Consider the following 26,751-nt stretch of genomic DNA (forward strand, 5'->3'; position numbering starts at 1 on the left):
AAACTGTAAAGCCTGCCGTAACAGATGTTTACATTCGATCAGACAATGCAGGGTGTTACCACTCACTTCCATTGCTCTCTTATCTGTGGAAATTTTGTTCCACCTTACCTCCAAATGTTAAGCAGTACAACTTTAGTGAGGCGCAATCTGGAAAAGACCTTTGTGACTCTTGCACAGGCACCTGTAGACTTCATATGCTGAATTTCATTAATGAGGGACACAATATTTCAGATGCAATGGAAATGAAAGAAGCTCTAGAAAGTTATGGTGGAATACGGAACACCTATGTGTCTGTAATCAAAACAGAAAAGGAATCAGATTCAGAATCCTTCCAATGTGACCTGTTGAAGTCATTCCCTGTATCTCAATACAACAACTTTACATTCGAAGATAATGGAATTTGTCCCTCACGCATATCAACTTCCTGTTTTACGAACAAAAATGGGAAACTAATGGGGGTATGCTTTAGCAGGACTTGCGTGCAACCCCATGTTTAATTTCACTTTCATTCAAGAAACAATGCAGCAACAATTTTCAGCATTTGTATGCAGAACTACATGTAGAGGCTCAAGAGAGCCTGAATCCCTAACCTGGTCCACAATGCACAAATTAAGCTTGATAAGGCTTTTTAAAAAATGGCAACCATTTTCAAAATGGGTGCTCAAATCTATTTTCATCATTACCATTCAACTCGGGATGCAATGTTTCCAAAGTATGCCAAATTTCGTTGAAATCAGAAAAATTCTTAAAAATCGATAGAAAATCGCAGTCATTTTCAAAATGGCTACCAAGAAATAAATTTGTCACCATAATTCTTCAACTTGGCATACCTTGTTAACCTTTAAATCACATTTCGTGTTCATAATTTAGTTATAGTTGTGAAAAAAATAGCAAAAAATTGCATATTTACCCCTGTTCTATTTATAGCAATGACAGCCATGTTTTTTCAGCGATGGTCAAGATGGACACAATTTTGAAAGTAGACATAACAAGGATGATTATGACCAAGTTTTATGAAATTCTGTTCAGTAGTTTCATAGAAGAATATTCTTGAAAGTGGTACTGCAACATATTCACATAATGATGTTTTGTTAAATACAGATAAAGTATTGGTAGTGTCTATTGAAATTAAACAGTTTTATAATTTTCTGATGGCATGCATGTTATTATGTCTTTCCCTGCTGGTGGAAAGCAAATTATGCCTCTCCCCAGACATTGTCTGTCCATCACAGTTTGTCATCGCAACTCCTCCTAAACTACTTTTAGAACCAAATTTTATGAAACTTGGTATGTGGCATGGAAATCTTATGTAGTTGGGTATATTAAAGATTGAAGAACGAGGGAGACGTATGTTGTTCTCAAAAACAAACTTTGATTCAATTTATTTTTGGTCTGTCTGCCACAAAGCCGCCGGTGCATATTCTCCAAAACTACAAAACCAAATAACAGGAAACTTGGAATGTAGGAAGATTATATGTAGTTGTGCATATAACCAGGAAATTTTGCTTTTCTTATTTGTGTGGGAGTTATGCCCCATTGAACTAAGACATTTGAAGAAAGGGGAGACATATTTTTCTAAAAACAAACTATGTGATTTACTGTCACATGCACATTCACTCCATAACCTTCCTTTTTATATTTTTGTCAGAGATTGTCTCCTGTGCTGTGTGGAGCCAGAAGTAAATCTCCCTATGCTTGAGGTGTATGCTCTTGTATTTTTACAATTATGGCGTGTTTGTTCATGTGAGAACATCTCTCATTGGTGCAATTTCAAAATTTCAATTTGGATGTTTCATAATTTTCTCATTTTTTTGGTATAAATTATACACCAGTCTGCTTATATGGTTATAGTGCCCTTTCAAGAATTTTTACACCGCTAAGTTTCTTTACATATATTTTGATGTGCCCTATCGTGACTTCAATGTTTTATGTTATATGTTTCTATGTTTTATGTATGGGCAACTGGTGTGGGGTGCTGTTGCTCTGCATTGTGTTTCATAAATATCGTTTTAACATGTTTTCTTTTGTTGGGCTATGAATGATAAATATTTGTAATCTAACTTCGCCCCTTTAATATTTCTTTTCGTTGACCGCTCCCAAAATATGTTGCCTCAGTCATATTTTAGCAGCGATCGATGTATTTCAAGAGAACTAGTCTCTTCTTGTAACCCTGGTGCTTTAGCTGGTTTTCCCTAGGCATCGCCCAGGTTGGCACTCCATGGTGGGTGGGGAGCAAGAGAGTTACCATACCTTGAATTATATCAAGAATACCACTCATGTGCATGCTAGGGGCCCTCTTGATCTTATTTGAGGGTATGGATATTTATTCATTGTTGAAGACCCTCATGCAACATCAAGATGCAGAACAGGAATAAAAGCCCTGTTCCTTGGTAACTTTATTTTTTTCCAAGTATCGTGTGATTTGTTGTCACATGCACATTCACTCCATAACCTCCCTTTTTAAATTTAATTATATTTTTCAGGTGTCTGTTGATCCAAGATCTCCAGATGCAAAACCGTCAATAAGAACATCACAGAAAGGAGAAAGCTTTCAATGTATCGAACCAGATTGTGTCAAAGTGTTCAAAAAGCATGAGCAACTAATTCAACATCTATCTACTGGTAAACATGTATATGACGATGAAAAACTAGATGATTTGGGGGATAAATCCAAGTGACTTTGGGCAGCACAATGCCAAGAAATTAGATTCAACCAACCTACAATTCCATATGATAGTGTTGATGATTAATCTAAATCTGATGAATATCAGGGAAATGCTTAGAAGTGAAGGAAAAAAGCAGTTCGCTTCTCTCCAAAGGTGAAAACTTACTTAGCCAAAAAAAAAGCTGGTGAAGATAGTTGCAAAAAGGCTAGTCCCTATACTGTAGCCTAACAGATGAGAAATGAGCTTAATGGTGACGGATTCAAAATGTTCTCTCCATGTGAATGGCTAACTCTTCAACAAATTAGAAGCTACTTTGGGAATTTGTGTGTGAAAAGACTAAAGGAAATTAAACAAGAGGCTCCCAGGAGCCTGAATCACTCAACGTTTTGAATTTTGCCTTTCAAAGGCAATAAATTAAACAAGAAATTGTCCAACAATTTTGACCTAACGGTTTAGGAGATATATGCGAAAAACTACTGTCTGACCCCTATGTTCTATTTTTAGTAACGGTGGCCATGTTTTTTGACGGATCAAAAATCCCCACACCAATGCTATGCAGGATACCCCAAGGAACATTCATACCAAGTTTGGTTCCAATTGGTCAAGTAGTTTCAGATAAGAAGAGTTTTGAAAATTTGTTAACGACGACAACGACAGACGCCAAGTTATGACAATAGCTCACATGGCCTACGGCCCGGTGAGCTAAAAATTGGGGGATAAAAATTTCCTGAATTTTGTAATATGCAAAACTAATATATGATGTTCTTGCTACATACCACGTTTCATAAAATTCAATTCATGATTTTAGTCACGTTGCACAGACAAGGTAATTTTTTAGGATTTTAGGCAAATTTCTAAGTTCAAAAGGGGCATAACTCCTTCACAAATTGAGGGATCAACATTTCCTGATAATACACAATTACATATGATGTTCTTGCTATATATTAAATTTTCTTAAAATTCTGTTCAATAGTTTGAGAGGAGTTGCACTGAAAAACTTTGTGACGGACAAATGGACAAGCCAAAAACAATATTTCTCCCCACCAAAGTGAGAGGAGATATAATTATATTAAAGAAGAAAAACATTTTTAAACCTGTGTTAGGAATTAAGACACCATGAAAGCCATGTAATGTTGATAGTTTTTCTTTGATAGATTTTATAAATCATTTACCTTGTATTTCTTCTTGGAATCTTCTGCAAGATCTGAACTTTGAGCCTTGCCTCCTTCTGAAACAGAATTATCTGGTATGAATGAAAAAAGCAAATAAATTTTATTCAAAACAGTGCAGTGATAACTCTAGGCAATATATCAGATATGAATGACTTAGAACATATCTAAAGTTCACTAACAGATGGACTAAATTCTGAACAAATCAAGGAGTTTTTTCCCTTATTTTCAAGTTTCTAGTACCCTGGTACTTTCCACATTTCCACGTTTTCATTCTCACTATTTAAGTAAAATACCAAACTAACTTACTTTTTTTTTTTTTTTTTTTTGAAAACATGAGTTTGTGATTTTGTAATTGATATATTATTTTACGAAAAAAAAATGGACACGTGTCAACTTCCATCAACCCTCTTTAATAGTTTTTCTTCAATTGATACTTTGCATAATCACTAGTACAGTTTATGACCAACACATATTTCATTGAATTTGCCCTTTTTACAAATGAAAACAATTTTAATGAAATATCAACTACTACACGAGGAAAAATTACCATTTTGTTATAGATAACCTGAAAACGAAGGAAAGTGTGGGTGAAACTTGAGTACCATTAAAACGTTTAAATATCTGTTTGAACCTTAAACACGGCAAAATAAAAAATCAGTACATGCATAACTATTGGAATTTTGTTATTTTAGCTGAAAATGGGATTTCTGTGATTTTGAGAAAAAATCCACATCAATATGTTAAAAATTTCATTTTAAGTATTTTTGTTATAATTTAAGGAGGTAGACTTGAGGTAAGGGACACAACTCTTACAAATCATTCGAATGCTTGTATTTAGCCATTTTACATTGACCTCAAGTAAGCATCAAAGTAACTTGGATTGATTTCATTCTGTTTCAAATGGAAGCTTGATACACTTTGGTGAAATTGAATATGATACAAACATATCACTGATTTCAAAAGTTATATCCCTAACCCTAGGTCTATCTGCTTAAGTCAGTCACATTTTTTTGACATAGTAAAAATATTGCAATAATTTCTATATTTGCAGTATATACATTGTGATATTGTCACATACCTTGACTGGGACTGACAGACATGTCACCCTCAGTTGGCTCATCTTCAATGTTAAGAGCTACAGATCTGGCTTCATCCACCACAGGCTGCAAGTACAAAATATAGAGTAGTAACAAAATTACCGAACTGATAAACTCTAGGAAATAGTCTAAGAGGGTAGTCAAAAAGGAAAGTCTGTATAACAAATATAGAATTATATTACACTGACAATATCATGTGGAATATCTCAACAAAGAGTACAAGCACAAGTCGAGATTGTCAGTAAAAAATAACAAGTAATTACCGATATTATTCTAGTTATCAGTAATTCAATTTTTGCAATTTTTAAACATTTCAAGGTTCCCACTCAGCCTGTCAGATGAATAAACTGGCTACTAGACCTGCTATCACCCTTTATGAATATAAGGTAAAAACAAGATAAATATAAATAAATAAAACATAATGTTCACTTCTTTAACATTGGCAAACCAAAAATCTGTGAGCAATGGCTTCCTAGGGATACCCCCACTTTCAATCATGACACAATGAAACTTTTCAAAAACAGACCCTTAAAAAAACGGACTTTCCTTCAAACCAGCCATTTCAAAAGTCCTGGCCAATATACCTTAAAGCCTGTGTGCTTTATCTTCCATTGATTGGCCACCCCCAAAACGGTACATCACCTGTTTTTTCAAAGTTTTAGTAACATATTTCAAGTAAAAAAAACCTCTCAATTCAGGTTGACCAGTTATGGTTCTACTATAATAAATGTGTCGAAAAACAGTAAATGATTATGTAATTAATACTTTATTCTCCAGCCAGTTTGCATTTCATCAGTGGACAGATGCTAATTGAAGTGGACAGCTATTTAAACAAACAATTTAATCCAAACATTACATTTTGTCACCGAATGGGTGTCAACTGGCGCATACACAAATCAGGCAATCAGGGTCATTTAATAAAGCGCTCTTTAAACTGTAAAATATGATCTGTACCCCCGCCAAAACAATAAAGAGGCATCAGACATTTCTCAACCAGCAAACTGACAACATGCAGGGTTATAAAACATATAAATGGAAACAACTTTTGAAATGTACTGCACAATACCGGCCATTTCCTCTTGTCCCAGCGGTGTCTGGTTTGGAGAAGTTTCACTGAATAAAGAAAATATATCCCACCATATGGCACACCTACAGGAAGAATGTGTTAAAATTTCTAACTGTTGTGATAAGTAGATGGTGAAAAAACTGTGATGGAAAAAAGTGTTACATAAACACAGACACCAACAAGGGTAAGATAGTGTATCCCCTCTCCTTTGAAGTGGAAAAATATCCTGATGCATCAAAATAGGACATTACAGAGATATAAAAAAATTCAAAGTACATAGAACAATCTACACAATGTAGCTACAGATTAAAAAAATGTCAGTCACTGTAAGAATCAGGCAGTTGGTGAAACATGGTATGAAAAAACCCATCATTTTGAATGTTTAATTTGACTATTTGCACCATCAGAATCAAGGAGAAAAGACAAGATTTTCCATATCATTTTGGTAAATTGAGTTACAATTTCAATGAAATGCACTAAAAATGAACATTTCAGAGACAAGTAACTGTCAAAAACCTCATTTTTCTAACCTTTAATTTAAAAAGTCTGAACCAAATCCAGTGATGCCAAGATCAAATAATGGTCTTTTCAATAAGAGGAAGCATTCTTGAGTGAAATAATATTGTCAGACTGGTGGGGTTTTGACATGCATTTTCCTGACTTTTCCCATTTTACGAAAAAAAGTTACACTTAAATATAAAAACTGAAGATAAGGAAACAAGACATAACACACACACACACACACAAAACAAAAACAAGAGGCTCCTAGGAGCCTGAATCACTCACCTGGTTGAATTTTGCCTTTCAAGGGCAATAAATTAAACAAGAAGTTGTCCAACAATTTTGACTCAAGAGAACTTTGATCGGATTTATCATAAGGATCATTTCAGTAAAGGAAAGTCTAAATCTATCATAGTTTTCAAGACCCTGTCAAGGCAATAACTCTTATAAGAAGGCATCTGACAAATTTTATGCCTGAAGACTTTTGTAGTCCTAAAAATAAGGATCAATTCAGCTATTGAAAGAATTTGGCTAAACCTAACAGATTTGGAGATATATGCGAAAAATTACTGTCTGACCCCTATGTTCTATTTTTAGTAACAGTGGCCAGGTTTTTATGACTGATCAAAAAACCTCACTTCAATTCTATGCAGGATACCCCAAGGAACATTAAAAATAGAAAAAAACTTTGAAAAAGGGCAATAATTCCAACATGGCTTAATAGATTAAAATAAAAATTTGAACACAGATAGATCTCATCATACTGAACACTTTAACACCAAGTCAGAATTTTGCTAAACCTAACTGTTTTGGAGATATATGCGAAAAACTACTGTCTGTTCTATTTTTATCAACGGTGGCCATCTTTTTCAACGGATCAAAAATCTGCACATCATTTCTACGCAGGATACCCCAAGGAACATTCATACCCGGTTTGGTTCCAATTGATCAAATAGTTTCCGAGAAGAAGCGTTTTTAAAAATTGTTGACGACGACGGACGCCAAGTGATGAAAATAGCTCACATGGCCTTTGGCCAGGTGAGCTAAACAGGTGCTCTTGAAGGGTAAGCACTACCCTCTTTAAATGATATTCCTGTAGTACTGTACCTGAAGAAGTAGTTTTCTGATCATCCTCAAGTTTTTGTTGTACTGTTCTGGTTCCTCTGCTATACATTCTTGACTCTGAGGTTGGGAGAATATGTCAATCTTGTGTGGTCCCCTGAATTAAAATTGAATTATTTTTAAGGTTGAGAGAATATACCTATGCAAATTAATTATTTATCACTTTTCCTGACACTCATAATATATATAGTGCTAAACAAGTACACAAGCAATATTGTTCACATGAAATTAATACAATTTTCATGTGAATTTCATTCATTATGATCTTCATGTGAAAAGTTCATATGAAAATCCTGTGAGGGCTTCAATTCAAATGATTTTAGTGCCAACTCTTTTCTTTTTGATATTTTTTTTTTATGAAATTGGTGTGAAATTTAGGTGAAAATCATGGAAAAGTATTATGCCTGTAAATAAATTATAAATTTAAAAGAACTTGTTTGCTTTTGTAGAAAATAATTAGGTGATCAATTTGTTTGGCAAAACTTTATCTCTATAGCCAAATCAATTCAAATTTCTTTTTGCTCTCCGTCTACAAAAAAAAATATGCATTATTTATAATTGAAACACCATAGAGGTTAACTTTCATGTGAGGAAGGTCTTTGACTTAACCAACTTCCAATTCAATGGCCAACTTGAGGGAAGTTTCATTTAAAAGGGTTGAAGGTCTGTAACCCCAGTAAATGAAATTTCAAAGGTATTTAGTCGGAAATTGGGGGTCCCTGATCTAGGATGGCTAATAACCTGAACCCCTGGACCACTTTTAATGATAACTGACAAAAAGATTGTACCTGATTACAGTATGCTGTCCAATGATAAACTCCAGCCTTTTGGACCACGGATTGATAAAACTAGACCACTCTGTTTTAACATAGATCCAGTCACCATTGTGTGTCCGTAACCTGATTTTAGGACTACGGATTGTTGTACCTTTTGTGTTCACAACTGAAAATAAAGAATATGCATTTATGATAATGAGTGTAAAAAAAAATAATAAAAATAGAACAATGTTAAAAACTGGATTTAATCTTATGAAAAATAACTGTATATTGACTTGAAATAAAAACAATATACGGATGAGGCTTAGAATCGGTGTAGAATGTGAGGCTCGCCGAGCTTTTTTTCCAATTCGTGCCAAATTCGTGTATGGTTTTTTTTTTCTAGTCAAAATGCAGTTATTTTCTTAATACTGCAATCCTTATCATTTTTTAACCAAATTATATTTTTTACACGATTTGTCAGTTTTTACATAAAAAATTTCTTCCCTTCTTGTGGCCCCCGATAGTGACGTCATGATAAACAGGTAGTTCATGCAAGGGTATGAAAGTAGGCAGGGTCTAAGTGTTATATACTGTCGTGACCACATATTACAAATGAATATACAGTCAACATATTTTGGATTTTGGTTGCTCAAAAATTGAAAGACAACTTAAATTTAATAACAACCCTTAAGCATATTGTTAACTAATCAATTCTTAATTCATTACTAATACCCTTACAAAATAATTATTAATATACATCCCCCAAACAAAGTTTGGATGTGTCTGTCTGTCCATGTATTCATCTGTCCACATTGCAAGTAAGTGCAACTTCTTTTAGACCACTCAAGGTATTTTGACATAACTTATAGAAAATTTTGGTGTCATATGAAAATGTGCATGAAGGAGTTTAATTCCTGCCAGAAGACTCAAAAGGGGAGATAATCTAAATTAAGGATTTTACATGTAAATACCTCATAATGGCAACTCCTCCTCAACCATTCAAGGGATTTTGATGAAATTTATATTAAGGCTGGGCATCATTTATAGGAATGCATTAAGTCATTTATTTGCTTGTTCAATGACTCCACATTGAGAAAATTGAACTTCAGTCTTTTATTTCATCAGGGGGTATTCACTTTGCAAGCTTGCTCACAGTATTTGTAGTAAAGAAATAGGAAGATAGTTACCTTGCTTATAAATGTTGTACAAATGTTCAAAATCTTGTGGATGGTAGAAGTCAAATATTGACATTCCAACCATGTCTTGTGGCAAGAACCCTAATAATGGGATGGCACTGAAAAACAAAAACACTATCAAATATGATGTTTAAGACAATACATTCAGGGGTCAAAAACAACCACTCTCCTGCTGCCCAGTCGCAAGCACATGATTCATGAAGGGCAAGTCAAAGTCACACAAAGCTTATTCTCTGGGCTACTTAATTTTTAGGGGTTTTGTCTGTTCAACATGACTTAACTCTGTGCCAGTTCAGTTTCAACTTGACCAGTTGATGAATTTTCTTATTTCTAACTCTATGAAAACTATAAATAATAGTACTTTCACTAAAGTTTATTTGCCAGTTAGACAAAAATCAGTTGATTCTATTGCATCCACAAGGCGGAAAACATTGCACTAAATCTGATTCTCTTAAAGCAGTGACAGCAGTATACCACAAGTATTTATATTACTTTATGGTAATATACATTTTGGATCCTTAAAATCCTTAATTCTGAGATTTTCTTACATAGGTACAACATGTAGAGAATAGTTTGTCATTGAAATTTGTATAAACTGTGGAGAATAAGTTAATGTAAATACCTCTGCAATTACTATATTATATCAGCCATTTAATGGGTACATAAAACTAGCTATCTCTTAAAAATTATTACCCTTTAAACTATTTTTAAGGCTTAAAGAAAAAGTACTTACTTAGGATGTATGTAAGTATATGAACAGAACAGACTATGCCTTGTACTGAAAACTTTCTTGTCAGCAGGAAGTTCCAACCAATCTGTAAGATAATGATTCAATGTTTAAACAAAAGTAAAAATCAGTTAAGTTGTGGCTTTCATAGGAGTTAAAAAAAATTAGCATTGATCCAAGATCCGGGACCTTGGGAATTTCATTTAATGTAATCTCACGACAGCTGGATTTGCTTCCTTTGCAGTGAGACCTATAACATGATATTTTATTTGCAGAACATAATAATTTGATTTATGTAAAGATTATTAATCCAAAACTGGGCAAAAGAAGATTGATCACTAGGGAAAGTCCAAAACCACCCACTCATGGAAGTTACTAATAAATACTGTATCAATATGTCTACCTTCACTTCTGACTTGGGGGTTTTGAATAATTTTGTACTTTTGTTCAATTAATGTCTTTGTTTTTCTCCAGATAGTATCAGTACTTCAAATATATTGTCCATTATGAATTTTAAATATAAAACAAATCAGTGCATCAATACATTAAGTCTAGTATCTCTGTTGTTCTAGGTGTTATGATAAATACATGAACATATGATTCAAAGTCAGCCATTAAGGAGGTAGACCTAAGATAAGGGACACAAGTCACTGGAACGTTTTTATTCAGCATTATATATCAATCTCATGTAAGCATAAGAGTTACTTGGATTGATTTAATTCTGTTTCAAGTGAAAGCTTAACAGGCTTTGGTGAAATTGAATATGATACGAACATATCACTGATTTCAAGTTATATCCCTTACAGTAGGTCTACATCCTTATTCAATGAAACCATAATCTGTTCTTAATATTGTTTAAAGCAACAGAAAAACCACATTACAAAAAATTATGGTTGTTACAAGAACAGATTTGTTCACAGTGTCATAAATTTCCTTTCTTCTTTCATCTACCCTGGATGGGACATTTCATGAGCAACTTGGAAAGTTCTAGAAAAGCAGAGGATGCTTACCCTACCTACCGATGCACCCTGCACATACGCTCCTACATTTAGTGGAATTAGAGTTGCTCATTTACTTTTGCTTCTTTGTACATGTTATTTTGTTAATTTCATTTTTTTTTTGTTGTGTGTGCATGTCTACTTTCCCTGTCTACTTTTTATCATTGGAATATATTCTTTTGATTGCTACCTGAATACCTTGATTACCCTGATCATTGAATATAGAAATTTATTCTTACTTTTATAAGCTGAAGTAAGGGGTCGACACTCCAACAATAGATACTGTTTTTGCTTATCCCGACAGAAATCATCATCCACTTTCCGCGGCGTCACAGTCAGTTGGAATGAAGTATAAAGATCTCTCTTGTCAATATTGAACCCATTACTAAGAGTTTTATAATGTCTGAAAAAAAAATAAATGTAATAAATTGCCAATCTACGATTTTTCAGGACCTTTCTCTCCTGGTACGAACTCAAGGCCATTTATCCTTTGTAAGCAATAACTGGTCAAATGACATGGTCCTTAACTAGAGACTCATCGGCTAATGAAATACCCTACGTTGGTAATAAAAAGAGAAATAATATGTTTTAGCTTTGCCCATGAGGGAACTCAAATACTCAAATAATGATTTGGTATAGGCAATGTTCGAAGACTTCCTATGGAGGAACACATGCTGTGTGTCTGCGTTGAAAATTCGAACAGTCACTTCCTAACTACATACTGTGAAAATTCTTTAATTCAAGGATAACAATTTTCCTGGGAAGAAACATAAGTTTGTGGATTCTTAAATTTGCGGTTTTGAGATTATCAGAATACACATAAATGAAAATTTCTTTTTCGATGGGAACCAAATTTTGTGGATTGATCTTTCCACAAAAACCACGAAAATTGGTACACATCAAACAATAGCACTTTCACAGTATATCATAATCAAACTTAATCATAAGCACTTTTGATAGAAGGATTATGAGCCATTTATATTTCAGAGTATCTACATATATTGGATGCTCAGTCCTTCTCAAAGAATGTATGCTAAGAATTAACATATGCAATGTAAAAAAAACAAACAGTGCTTAAAAAAAAAAACAGTTACTTTAAAACCATTGCCACACCACAATAACTGGTAACTAGACCGATGTGAAACAATGAAGAATTTGTAGAAAAGAAATAAACAAGTGATACAAAATCTGAATATTATCTTGCAGGATAAGACTTCGAACAGAAACACCAATCTTTCTTTTTTGTTAAAATTTCAAACAATATATAAACATATGCTGAAGCTGTCAAACAGATTTTAAGTGTCTGACAATGATAGAAATAGTATGCAGTCAAAATGTACACAAAGGTGATAGATGTATAGACATATTGAGTAGCCATTAGAAAAACTTTTTTTTTTGGAGACAACAGGTAGTCATAGATTGTAGATTGTACAAGCATTTCCTCTACACATAGTATTCATGTGGGTGCCTCACCTAAATCTACAGTAGATAACTTTCTTTGGAAGTTCTGTTGTAGCATTTCCTTCCTCATCATCTGAAATATAATGATATTAAAAATTTTACCAACTTTAATTACAAAAAGTTGCTGAAAGTTTATTTATGTCCACCAGATATTTGGTCTGACATGCTAGTCAATTTTTCCAGTCCTATGAAACTTTGCACGATCTGATTTTAAACAAATGTTGATGTTAGATCGAAAAAATATCCCCCAAACCATTACTCAACAATTATACAAGTACACTGAAGTATATCTCTTGTGCTTAAATATTCCCTTCATGTTTTCTTTTTTTATTTTATTTTATTTTACACTTTCCAGCAATTTTGTTTTTAAATATTTTTTTCAATGAGTTTTGAATACTGTTTTTTAATTTCAACTCTTTTGACCTGAGGTGAATTTGAACAACTATATAATTTTTTTTTTACACTTTCCAGTAATTTTGGTATTTAAATATGCTTTTCAATGAGTTTTGAATATTCTTTTTTACTTTCAACTCTTCTGACCAGAGGTAAATTATAACAACTTTATAATATAACGAGAAAAGTCATGGTGTATATGTCAATGAGACAACAATCCCACCGGGATAAAAATGCCGGCCCAAGGCCAATCATTAGTCATCAATGAATGACAAGGAAATCCTCATAACACAGGGCTGGCCTTTAAACATCACAATTATACACAGGTACAGCAAAACAGTTGCCTCTATATATCCAAGTGACATAAAAAATAAACTAAAGGTGAAAAATGACCGGTTGTTTTGAAAATAAGAAGAATATATAATTTACATTTAATTGCCTGAGTGTCCAACTTGTCCTGGTCCTCATATGAGTAACTACTATTGACTGTGACCACATCCTTCCGATGTAGGAAACTCGTTAAATCTCGGCCATTCCAACTATCCTAGTAAAAGAAAACAAATACACGAGATCATGACAATGTAACGTAAATTAACTCAAACAATACATGTCTGATAAAATGACAAATCTGTCACAAATGTTAGAAACACCAAATCTCTATATGTCTTTAGAAATTAAAATCAGACATTTTCTACAAAGGAATGAGTTCTATCTTGCTCATTAATGAGCCAAGTGAGCTGACCAAACAAATTAAGGCTTGAAACAAGTTTTTATACACTTTCCTGAGTTAAACACTTGAAATGCTTCCATAAATTTAAAATCAAAATGCTTCATATCAAATGATGAACAGGTATGCTTTTGTGGTATGACACTGTTTATTATGACTCAAACACAGTTGGTTACTTACATAACTGTCATTTAATATTTTATGTTTCACACATAAATATAATTACTATCACTAACGTGTCAACATGTAAATATCATTATTATGTATATCAAACATTCAACATGTTACAAAAGAACAATGTTGGTTTGCAAATGTTAGTAATGTACTAATGTACTAATGAAATAATAATAGGATAATTAATTGGTGAACAACCAAAATATGATCACTTGTATTGAAGAACATGTAGATCATAGAATGTGAACAACTTGTTCCACTCTTGAGTTAAAATCTTTATGCATTCTTGGCACAAGTGATCATTTTTTGGTTACTCACAATAACCAATTGATTCCTTTATTTATTATATAGATTTCCTCCATCACTCATTACGTTTTCCAACATAAATCTTAAATTTTGTGAATGGTGGATTGATATTCGTATCGTGATGTTTTGGTAAGAGAGAGTTAGACAGTGAAATTACAAAATTTATATCACAGGGTGAATTATCAGAATTTATTACACTGGGAACATCTGATCTATATAATAAACTGTTATCACAAGGATATGCCTCACATGTCACACATGGTCACTTTTAATTCAAAATTTGAAAGTGACTGCGGGGGTATAAACCGATACATGCATAATACAGAAATGGAACTGTAGTCTAGTGATACTTGTACACGTTCTGTGTAAAAAATATGATTACCGTTAACCTTGTACCAGCAGATCACACTAAACAGACATAATCAGAAAACTTAACATTAAAATCTTAGCATTGACCCCAGCTCTGATGGAAATGCAATACGTTCATTTCAAATTTGTCCAGTCTTTGACTTTGGAATACATTCTTTTGATTTCAACTCGAATCTTGGTTCCCTTGATTCCTCTTAGTCTTGCCTTCTGTGACTTTAATAGTAGGTGAGATAAAAAGGCTACATACATGTATGTAAGTTTTACACACTACATTTGTACGTAAAAGGTAAGCAAATCTTTCAAGTTTCTAAAAAAGCAGAGGATGCTTACCCAACTGGTACATCTGGTAGAATCCAAGTTGTTCATTTGTTTTTGTTACTTTGTATGTATGATTTTAGTTATTTGTTAAACTAACCTGGTAGTTGTTGTTTTTTATGTTCATCCTTATTCTTTTCATGCTTTTTCTATAGATTAGGTCAATTTTTGTCTTTTATGAATAGTTTCACTTCATTCATTTCGGGGGCTATTATAGCTTGCTTTATGGTATGGGTTTTACCCATCATTGAAGACCATGTGGTGAACTCTAGAAGTTTAATTGTTCATTGCTTGGCTTTTGGTGGATGACTGTCTCACTGGGAATCATATTACATCTCCTATTTTTATATCCATTAAAATTTCACTACATATTCAGATGGCTACAAAGTTACATAGGGACAACTTATTGATGTTTAACAACAAAAACTCCATTAAAACTGATGACTATGAAGCTACATAGGGACTTATTACATTTGTATCTTTATCAAGTACAAATCCATATAAAATTTAGACACTGCCAATAATAATAATAATTGCATATTTTTGTGTGACAAATTGAATGAATTCATTTTTCATTTCTTTCTGTTATCAGGAAAAAAAGCTCAATCACAATGCTGTCTTCAAAGGATAAAGAACTTCCAGAAGTTTAATTGTGATCTTAAGCAAATTTTGTAAAAAATGTACCATGGCACTGTGATACTTGTTAAGGGGAGGAAAAGCAAAATAAGTTGTGTCACATCAAAGCTACATCTAAAAGGAATGGTAATGTGTGAATCTTACTGACGAGAATCAGTGAGCCGTGTGTGAAGCTCCCACTGACTAACTCACCACAACTAGTGCTAATTAACAAACAAGTTTATTTAGCTCATGTTCTTTGTTGTCTATGTCTGTTTTCCATGGCTTGTCTTTGTCCTTGGATTACATTATTTTGATTACTGCTATAACCTTGGTTCCCTTGATTAATCTTTCAATAACATGGAATGCATATCTTAAGAATGTGTAGAAACATTGTTTAAGTTTGAATAATACTGGTTCAATATTTTTTGAGGCGACTAAATAGTGCTCAAAACCCTGGCCAGGGGTTGGGGCACTCTGCCCATAGAACAACTGGGTTGTATGCCCCAGCTGGTGGAATGGGGTAACCCTGGCATTTTACATGTTGGAGTCGTCAGGCCATAATATGGAAAACCTGACTGCAAAGCATAGTGGTGCAACGTATTGGGAAAGATGCCACGTTCCTCGCACATTAAAGAATCCTTCTGTGGTAGGAACCATAGGGCTCGGCCACTGGAGGCTAAATTGCCCGACTCTACCCAACTCTTCCTATTTCCAGTGGCAATCAAAATCTGTCGACCCCATTGTCATTGTGTTCCATCCATTTTTCATTTCATGTTCATTTTACCATCCATTTCATGTTCATCGCCTGGATATAGCTGAAATATTGCTGCTCTGGCATTAAACCCCAACAATCAATCAATCAATCCTTTCTGAGTTGCAGATAACATACAGTAGATACTCCTTAAGTATGACGGAAGACCAGAAGCTACTAGGCCTGTTTTAATGGTTGGTATTAAATTATAAGATAAAAGATGATGATTTAAGTTAGGCTGAAATTTGATTTTACACACTTTGTACTCTTTTGTCTGCAAAGGCAAAAAAAAAGTTTAAAAAAAGAAATTTAATTCTAAATAAAGTCTATTAAAAAATTCATGCTACAAAAATGTGTCAACTTAATTGCTTTGTATAAAAGGAAGTTTGCATATAGAGATGTGGTGTTACAATGTGATTCTTAACAGATGTCATCCAACGTGACACTTACATTTTTCTGTTATAGTAAATCAATATAGATCACACATTGTCATAATCCTCACTAGGGATTCCCTTGACACATTAGCACATTTAGAATTTTTCACAAAACATACATAAATCATTAACTGAAAAGTATATGTATATGCAGCAAAAAACTTACATATATGTATATTTACTGAAAATGACTAAAAAATCCCACCAACAGTGTTTTATGATTTTTGTTAATTTTAGGTTTCAACTGGAAAACTTCAAATAAAAATTAACTACCAAAAACTTAAAAGTCTGCTTTTCTAACTTAACAAATCCTTTCAGAAATTTGTTTTCCATTTGCAAAAGGGGCATAATGGAACATAATGAACTTTCCCACACCAAACATGTCAAAATTGCATACCAAATTTTTCATAGTTAGGCCAAACCATAAAAAATGGTTCCTAACAAAAAGAATATTCATATTGATGTGTATGCTGAAAACCTCAAAACCACAAATTCAAGAATTAACTAACTTGTGTTTCTTCCCTAATCCACAAAATTTGGTATCCACGAATTAAAGTACTTTCACAGTATATGAGTAGATTCTAATATTGGCTCACTAACATATGATAGACATTTGTAAATTTCAGAAATTAATATTGGCTTGCTTACACATGATAATCATTCATCAAGTTTTAAAAATATCTATCTTCATTAATGAATTAATAATAAGTAGTACTATACACAAAACATATGTATATACCTATGTATGATCATCATAAATGTAATGTTCAGCTTTGTTATGTAAATCAAATAATGTAAACATACTAATTTTCGCCATTTTCTTGGTGGACTGAAAATCTCGAGAAATATCACATGCCAAATTGACTTATAACACTACACAATGCTAATCATTTTTTTGAAACAGCGAAAAATTGATACCCGCAAATATGTTCACTTGACAGAACTCATGAAAACTAGCAACAGTGAAAATTGATACATTTACAGTACATAGTACAACATACGAAGTACGTACATGACTTACCACTGGGTAGCCCAAAATCTTTTTCAGACTTGGAGACACTTGCATTATCTTCATACCTTTGGCATTCACCAGAATTTGAAGATCATCCTTAAAAATACAAAATATAAATTCAAAGCTATTAATTGCTCATTTTTTACTAAATTTTGCAAAACATTAAGATTTTTTTTTTTTGTGATAAAGAGTGCAGGCAGTTTTCAAATGCTAAAACTCCACTAGATTGTCCACATCTTTAATTTACAAATGACTTATTTAAATTGCATACAGTACATTCCAACCTTCCCCACCACTGCTCCAATGTTCAAAGTTTTTTTTGTGGACCCAAGCACTTGATTTGTAAAAATGAGAATTTTCTCAAACCAAACATTCTCACTTCAACCATTGGTTTATACTATTGGACAGACATACCATGTTTTTCTGTGACAGTATATGGGCATCCCCATCACTTTCTGATGAGCTTGCAAAAGGTGTACATATACTGATACATTTCTCAGACTCATTCTTTAGCTCTGAAAAAAAAAAACAAAAAAAAAACATAAAAAAACATACTTAACTGATCAAGTTTGCAATAAATCCTGTTGGTTAACATACAGACAACTGTATGGTCAATTGCATTAAATAAGTTCTTTACTAAGTTACTCTAGTCCATGTTTTCTAGTATGCCGGTGGCATTTAGTAGTTCTTTTTACAAAGTTCAAGATTAATGAATCCCTGTAACTTTATTATTTTAGTATGCATATGAACATCATTGCTTTTTATATTAGCATTTGTACAAAGAACTTGTATTAGTTAGACATTTTATGATATATTTTCACTAATTCCTGTTGGACTTACTTTTATTGATATTTTTGTTTGAGTAAACAAGGTGTGCATATCAGCTGATTCTGGATTTTGAACTAGCTTAACAGCTTAAGGGAGGGTTGAGTGCTCACAAACATGTTTAACCCGACCACATACTTTATGTGCCTGTCTGAAGCCAGCAACCTGGTAGTTGTTGTTTTTTATGTTCATCCTTATTCTTTTCATGCTTTTTCTATAGATTAGGTCAATTTTTGTCTTTTATGAATAGTTTCACTTCATTCATTTCGGGGCCTATTATAGCTTGCTTTATGGTATGGGTTTTACCCATCATTGAAGACCATGTGGTGAACTCTAGAAGTTTAATTGTTCATTGCTTGGCTTTTGGTGGATGACTGTCTCACTGGGAATCATATTACATCTCCTATTTTTATATCCATTAAAATTTCACTACATATTCAGATGGCTACAAAGTTACATAGGGACAACTTATTGATGTTTAACAACAAAAACTCCATTAAAACTGATGACTATGAAGCTACATAGGGACTTATTACATTTGTATCTTTATCAAGTACAAATCCATAAAATTTAGACACTGCCAATACACTGTAATAATAATAATTGCATATTCTTTCTGTTATCATGAAAAAAAGCTCAAGGACAATGCTGTTTTCAAAGGATAAAGAACTTTCAGAAGTTTAATTGTGATCTTAAGCAAATTTTGTAAAAAATGTACTATGGCACTGTGATACTTGTTAAGGGGAGGAAAAGCAAAATAAGTTGTGTCACATCAAAGCTACATGTAAAAGGAATGGCAATGTGTAAATCTTACAGAAGAGAATCAGTGAGCCGTGTGTGAAGCTCCCACTCACTAACTCACCACAACTAGTGCTAATTAATAATCACTCTCCAAGGTAGCAAGTGATAATTTCCAGACAAGGATAGTTCTTTACGATAGACATCACAGTTTGATTTATTTCAAACATCCTGAAACGTTTCTACCAGACTGATAATTCCGGTTTAGTGTTTAAGGGGGTAGATCTAGGGTAAGGGATACAACTCTTACAACTCATTGGAATGTTTGTATTCAGCATTATACATCAATCTCATGCAAGCATCAAAGTAACTTGGACTGATCTAATTCTGTTTCAGCCTCGTGCAGGTTTGGGTGTAAAAAGAACAGCGCTAAGCTTGTCTTAAAAGGTGACTAAATAGTGCTCAAGAACCTAGCAGGGGGCTAGACGCTCTGCCCACAGAGCAACTGGGATGTGTGCCCCGGGTGGTGGAATGGGGTAGCCCTGGCATGTTACATTCTGGGGTTGTCAAGCTATAATACGGAAAACCTGACCCAAACCATAATGGTGCACCATGTTGGGAAAGATGCCACATTCCTCGCACGTTAAAGAACCCTGCTGTGGTATTCCATAGGAGTAGGAACCTTTGCACTCTGCCACAAGAAGCTAAATTGCCCGACCCTACCCATCCCCCTTTTTCTAGTGGCTATCAAAGTTTGTCAGCCCTATTATCCTTGTGTCCCATCCCTTGTTTCATTTCATCACCATTCATGTTCATTGTACATGTATCATCCATTTCTTGTTCATTGCCTGAATATAGCTGAAATATTGCTGCTTGGGCATTAAACCCCAACAATCAATCAATCGTGTTTCAAATGAAAGCTTGAAAAGCTTTGGTGAAATGAAAAGATACAAACATATCACTGATTTAAAGGGTTACGCCCCTTACCCTAGGTCTATCTCCTTAAGCTTTACAATACTATGGATACATTATTATTTGTAGGTCCCCATTACTTGCAAGATACCAATTTTTGAGATTTTTGTGGGTAGTGTAAAACCATGAAATAAAAAAAAATGTCACCCCTGGAACCAGCTTTCAGTTTTAGAATTATTTCATTACTTTTAACCTGATTTGCAATCAAACATATAATCATAACACATTTATAACATCAAACTAGGTTGAAGGCTGTTTATTGCAGGTGTTGGAAAATGAATTGCCCTTATGTTTAGGAGGGGTACCTCCAAAACAACATTTTCGTGCCTTCACATTTTTTCCAGTGAAAACACTAATGACATTCCATAAACTCTGAGTTTATCACTTTGAATTTAACTTGAATGTAGCAATCACTATGGTGTCTAATCTTTTTTAATTCCAAAGAATTTAGACTTGCAGGAAGTTTTACTCATAAGCATGGCAATACAAACAGAAATCTTGTTTCCCAGACAGATGTAGCATTTATATGCAACTTCCATTTATAACTATAGAATTATGTAAGCATGTTAGATATGTGAAAAACTATTTACAAAAGTAGAGCATTAATGGAACATTGATTGATACACTGCCATGTTACAAATAATGTATACAGGGTGTTACAAATAATGTATACAGGGTGAATAGATTTTGTGTTACAGAATAGAGATTCTTAATTGGACTCCACATCATAAAGTTGTAAAAATGGCTTAGTTCATCATTCTAAAAAATACATGAAAACATTTGTCAAATTTCTCCATGATGGGACAGTGCACATCTTCAATATGTACATAAACACTATGCAGTTTCAATATTATAGGGTAAATAGGGTATGTAAGTCTCGTTCTAGTTTCATTTTCTTTATCAGAATTTACGATGTAGAACATATTGAAAACCGAAGACCGATCTGCATTTTACTGTTTACTTCCAGGTACTCGAAGCACTGTATAACAATGCAAAATCTTCTATTTTATGTTTTTTCTTAATACCTTTATCAAGTAGAAATAGATTGATTGATTGATTGTTGGGGTTTAATGTCCGAGCAGCAATATTTCAGCTATATTCAGACGATGAACATGAAACGGATGATAAAATGAACATGAAATAATGATGAAATGAAAAACGGGATGGGACACAAGGACAATAGGGTCGATAAATTTTGATTGCCACTAGCAAAAGGGAGAGATGGGTAAGGTCGAGCAATTTAACCTCCTGTGGTGGAGCGCAAAGGTTCCTACTCCAATCGAATACCACAGCAGGGTTCTTTAACGTGCGAGGAACGTGGCATCTTTCCCAACACGGTGCACCACTATGGTTTGCGGTCAGGTTTTCCGTATTATAGCCTGACAACCCCAGCATGTAACACGCCAGGGGTACCCCATTCCACCACCTGGGGCACACATCCCAGTTGCTCTGTGGGCAGAGCGCCTAGCCCCCGGCTAGGTTTCTGAGCACTATTTAATCGCCTTTTACGACAAGCTTAGCGCTGCTGCAGGCCTATTCTTTTGACACCCGGACCTGCACGGGGCAAGTAGAAATAGATACTTGTCATTTTTTATTGGTATTTTTTACACAAAAAGATGTTTTGCACTCAACAATGAACTCAACGCTCTCTTAATGACAAGTCTCCATGCTTTTGAATGGTAGACTAGGACCCATTCTCATGAAATCAGGTCGGGGGGGGGGGGGGGAATGGGGGGGTGAGGGGGTCACATGACGAAACTTACATACCCTATACCTTTTGTATTGCAGATTACACAAATGAAATACCCTCTTAGGGGGTACGGAAAAACAGATAGACAGTGGTTACATTTTTTACAGTTGGTGACACAGGAAAAGACAGTAATGGTCAAGCAGTTTTCTGAGCTTTTCATTTAGCCTTGGCCCTTTCTTTTTGATCAATTGTTAATTAAAACATCAACCTTCCTCTAAGTATGTTATCAAAACCTTAACACTGTACTTCTAAACCCCAAACCCAAAAGGGCAACAGGTCATGCACAATACAGGAGTGCCAAATTCTCTTTTTGAAAGACACAATTGCAACTTCACATTAGTTATAAAAAAAAAAGCTGGAGTTTTAACTAGTTTGTGTCATTACAACTCACCCTCTTTGTTTTTCTGCATAGAGGAGATGACATGTTTTAATGCCCCGATAGTTGAGACATGAGTCCCGACTTGAGCCTCGGGTGCTACCATCTGTTTTAGCTGTTTCAGGTACTGTTTTAACTTCTCTTTTCTCTTTTCTTTCTGTGTAGTGCTGTTAGCAAAGTCACTACTGTAAATACAAATCATTTAATATGACTATTTTTTCAGTTAGAAAAGATGCTGTTGTTTTTTATTTTTATCTTCGATACCATATCTTACTATTACCTGATCAATAAACAAGGTCATGAACTTTAAACCACACCCCTTTAACCGAACTACTTTTACCCATGAATAAATTAATATGATTTTTTTTTTTTGCCAAAATGTTAAATTATAAGGATAGCAACTTATATCTGAATATAATATTATCTTACTTTGAAAGTACTATTGTTCGTGGGGTACCAATTTTCGTGGTTTTTTTGGGTGAGCCAGACCACTAAATTTGGTTCCCAACGAAAAGCAGATTCCCATTGATTTGTGTACTGAAAACCTCAAAACCACGAATTCAAGACTCCACAAACTTGTGTGCTACTAATAATAATAATAATAAAATCTTTATTTCAGGAGGGTTACAGTTAGTTTACAAGCTAATCTTCCCTGAGGCCCTCACACACAAAAACTATATCTACTAGAAATTAAAAATAAACAATACTTTCCCTAAACCACGAAAATTGGTATCCACGAACTAAAGTACTTACACAGTATAAAAAGAAAGTTGGTTCAACTTGCGCATAACATAAACTGCTTCCTGTTTTATTCTGCGTAAATCGAACCAAAGATCTTAATATAAGACAATATATTCAGATATTTATTACATTCCTTAAATAAATCAGAGAGTGAAGTTAAACTAAATTTATTACGGTAATATAATTTTAGGCTTTGCCTATGAGGGACACAACTATTTGTACTCATATTCATTTAAATTTATTGACAATACAATGTTTTTTTTTGTTTTTTTTTTTGTTTTTTAATATTTGCTTTATATATTTATACAATAACCCCAACATCACCACCTGACTAAAGTGTACAGGGGTAAATTGCAAAGAATATGAATAATTTAATTCATGACTATTCTGTGATTAATTAATTGATAAACCTAATATAACTTCAATTTACAGATATTACACTTCATTCAAACACACACACTGGACTCGAAAAAAAAATAAATCAAGAATTTCCAATTATTGTCCTTATCTCTCAAAATTTGTTTTTTGTTTGTTTAAATATCAACAATAAAAGTACAGCTCTTAGTATTAAATATTCTCCAGTGTTCTGGGATTTTTCAGAAATTGAGATTTCCTCAGGAAAAATTCATATAAAATCAACTTTCCCACAGTCAATGACTGCTTTCCTAACAAAACAAATCCTTACAGCATATGAAGTTTTGAATTTGCCACAGGAAAGTGTAACTAAGTACCTAACTTTCACTGACCCAAATTTCACTTGCCCCGGGTAATGGGAAATAGGAATCCTAGAACACTGTTCTCCTTCTAGCAATATCACTAAAGAAAAATAACATCACCAAGTTAATTTGAAGCTTCTCATCCACCAGCAACTAAAAAAATAGGGCAGGTGGGAGGATTTTATTTTTCATTTTTAATTTTTCCAAGATTTGTAAAATCTGTATAAATCAAAACAGAGTTAGCTACCATTCTAACATCCACACTTTTATTATCAGTTATTTAGACTCTAAACTGAATAAATAAAACACTGAAAGTTCAATTCCTTATTCTATTGCATGAAGATTTTTTCATATGCATAAACATTTTAAGTGAAACATTCACAATCCTTTGTGAATACAATACTACAATTAAGCCAGAACAACAGTTTTAGTATACAGAACCCTCTATTTATCACACTCTCTACAAATAACTGCCATTTCAACATTTATAGCATATTGAGGTGGTGAGAATGGCATGCCATGAGCAACACTAGCCATTAGTGACAAGGGATGGTCTGAACTGATGTATTTTTACCATAAAACTTAACAAATGACATACTTCAACATTTTCTAATTCATTATCAGACAAACTGTTTTCTAGACTTTGATATTTTCATCTTTCCATTTTGCCCTTTGAGTAACAGATTTTATTAATATTTTAACTGGCACAATTGAATTCACTACTTCATCTTCAGAAGTTGAAAATTTTTCTGCCGAAGCCCTTATTTCATTCATAGAATTTGCAGTTTCAAGTTGCTTTTCATAATGACAGGGATGATTTTATGATGTCGTCAAACAAAGAGGAAATTGGTAAAATCAGAAATAAATAAACAGTTATAAGAAAAAGGATTGTAATGGGAAAATCTAGATTTCCTCTTTGTTTGACGACCTTGTAGGGGTTATTGAAAATTTTGTAAAATCATAGTCTCCAACCTCAAATTTCTTCCCCATGGCAACAAGCACCACTGTGGAGAGTGGGGACACTGTGACTCCACTCATAATGTCTCCATTGTGGTGAGTGGGAACACTTTGACTACACTCATAATATCTCCACTGAGGAGAGTGGAAAAATCAAAATTTGTGTTGACTGAAGTGTAGATTACCTGCAACCACTGGTGGAGGGTGGCTCCTCTGGAAATTCGCTGTCACTCAGTGACATACTGTAACTACTATTACTGTTACTACTCAGAAATCTAAAAATAAAATCATAATAAATATTTAAATCTGGTTTTTAAAAAGCACATATACCCCAAAATACCAACCTATACATTGACAATTTAACATTAAAGAAGTCTAAGTCTTTTTCCTATTGAACAAGGAAAATTTACACTTTCTAAATAGAAAAGTATAAACAATTTAAAATTGAAAACTACACATAATTTTCATCACTAGTCTAATAATCTATTAATAGCCACTCGCCTCCTGCTAAAGGTGGGCACTGTCACGTGTGTCTTATATGTATCAATACTATATAACTTCAGCATACATGTATGTGTACTTATACAGGGTCTAATCTAGAGATGGATTCGAAAAATAACAATATTGATATTTTTGTCTATGTACTTCTCCCTGTCAAAAATAAATGGGAGAAGTGTCACGGCACAAACAAGGAGAAGTTTTTGCTTCTTTCTCCCTTTAGATTAGGACCCAATTTAAAACACTGGCGGTTTTATTTGTAGTTCTGTTGTAATCAGCTAGCATTAAATGTTCTAAATACTACAAGAAACAAGTAAACTGGAATCTAGAAACGGGGGCAATGACAAAATGCACCATGTTGAGTCATAAACATGGAAAACATTTTCACAGCCAGTTGTTAATGTGAGGCAGATGTAACCTATGAAAGGATACAGTCAAATATATTGATATATTTCAAAATTAAGTTTTATATCAATTAGAATTTATATTTCTTCATTATTTAACAAAACTTTGTGGTGTGATCTATGAACAGATAAACATTTTGTTTTTGTTTTAAATATGAAACTAGTAATTTAAGATTTAATTTACATAGCTTCCTGGGTGGTTATTTCCCCTACATCATACATGTACCGATGTGTCTTAATCTATAATCAATGAATACCTTTGTGATCTTTTGGACAATGCCTTTAAAGTTTGAATGGCCATCAATTACAATAATTTTGTCATAATTGATGAGAATTAAGTTTGAGTAATTCTATTCGAAAAATAACAATATTGATATTTTTGTCTATGTACTTCTCCCTGTCAAAAATAAATGGGAGAAGTTTCAGGGCACAAACAAGGAGAAGTTTTGGCTTCTTTCTCCCTTTAGATTAGGACCCAATTTAAAACACTGGCAGTTTTATTTGTAGTTCTGTCGTAATCAGCTAGCATTAAATATTCTAAATTCTTTGACACCTATTCAAACTTTAAAAATGGTGTCCAAAAGATTCTAACGGTGGTCTGTGGTAATTAAGTAAGACACATTGATATAAAGTAGGGAAATAACTCTGTAGCCTACCTAGATTTTTAATGAAACCAGTATCACTTCATTTCAAATTGCTATAAAACATGGACATCATTAATGTATGAGACTGTACTAAGCCCCTTCAGTGAAGAAGTTTATACTAATTTGACTTCGACATGAAAGTTTTAATTAAACAACCAACTGAGCAAGTATCAACTTACAAACAAAAAAAAAATCGGGAAAATGCATTAGAAATTCATTCCTCTAGACATTTAATCAAATCAAGAGAGAATTAAAAAAACACATTAA

General features: G+C 33.6%; 1 protein-coding gene and 1 pseudogene across 8 annotated transcripts in view; one reads left to right on the plus strand and one right to left on the minus strand.

The window, feature by feature from the left end:
- LOC148601957 (uncharacterized) overlaps positions 1–26,751 on the minus strand; it is a 60,371-nt gene that overhangs the window by 13,029 nt on the left and 20,591 nt on the right. For 6 of the 8 annotated variants that reach the window (XM_088556028.1, XM_088556024.1, XM_088556026.1 and 3 more), the window contains 13 exons: positions 25,124–25,213; positions 22,540–22,709; positions 18,278–18,378; positions 17,864–17,959; positions 13,587–13,701; positions 12,777–12,837; positions 11,543–11,706; positions 10,312–10,393; positions 9,570–9,676; positions 8,413–8,566; positions 7,610–7,721; positions 4,917–5,001; positions 3,839–3,894 (listed from right to left, as the gene is read on the minus strand). In XM_088556028.1, coding sequence (XP_088412154.1) covers positions 3,839–3,894; positions 4,917–5,001; positions 7,610–7,721; positions 8,413–8,566; positions 9,570–9,676; positions 10,312–10,393; positions 11,543–11,706; positions 12,777–12,837; positions 13,587–13,701; positions 17,864–17,959; positions 18,278–18,378; positions 22,540–22,709; positions 25,124–25,213 — 1,393 coding nt within the window. The remainder of the gene's footprint in view (positions 1–3,838; positions 3,895–4,916; positions 5,002–7,609; positions 7,722–8,412; positions 8,567–9,569; positions 9,677–10,311; positions 10,394–11,542; positions 11,707–12,776; positions 12,838–13,586; positions 13,702–17,863; positions 17,960–18,277; positions 18,379–22,539; positions 22,710–25,123; positions 25,214–26,751) is intronic. The other 2 variants (XM_088556030.1, XM_088556031.1) reach the window with 1 other exon arrangement.
- On the plus strand, positions 3–3,056 carry LOC148601959 (uncharacterized; annotated as a pseudogene).

Source organism: Perna viridis, chromosome 12 (genome assembly GCF_037379345.1).
Source record: "Perna viridis isolate PV_CMFRI_1.1 ecotype Kerala chromosome 12, ASM3737934v1, whole genome shotgun sequence".
NCBI classification, from domain to species: domain Eukaryota; kingdom Metazoa; phylum Mollusca; class Bivalvia; order Mytilida; family Mytilidae; genus Perna; species Perna viridis.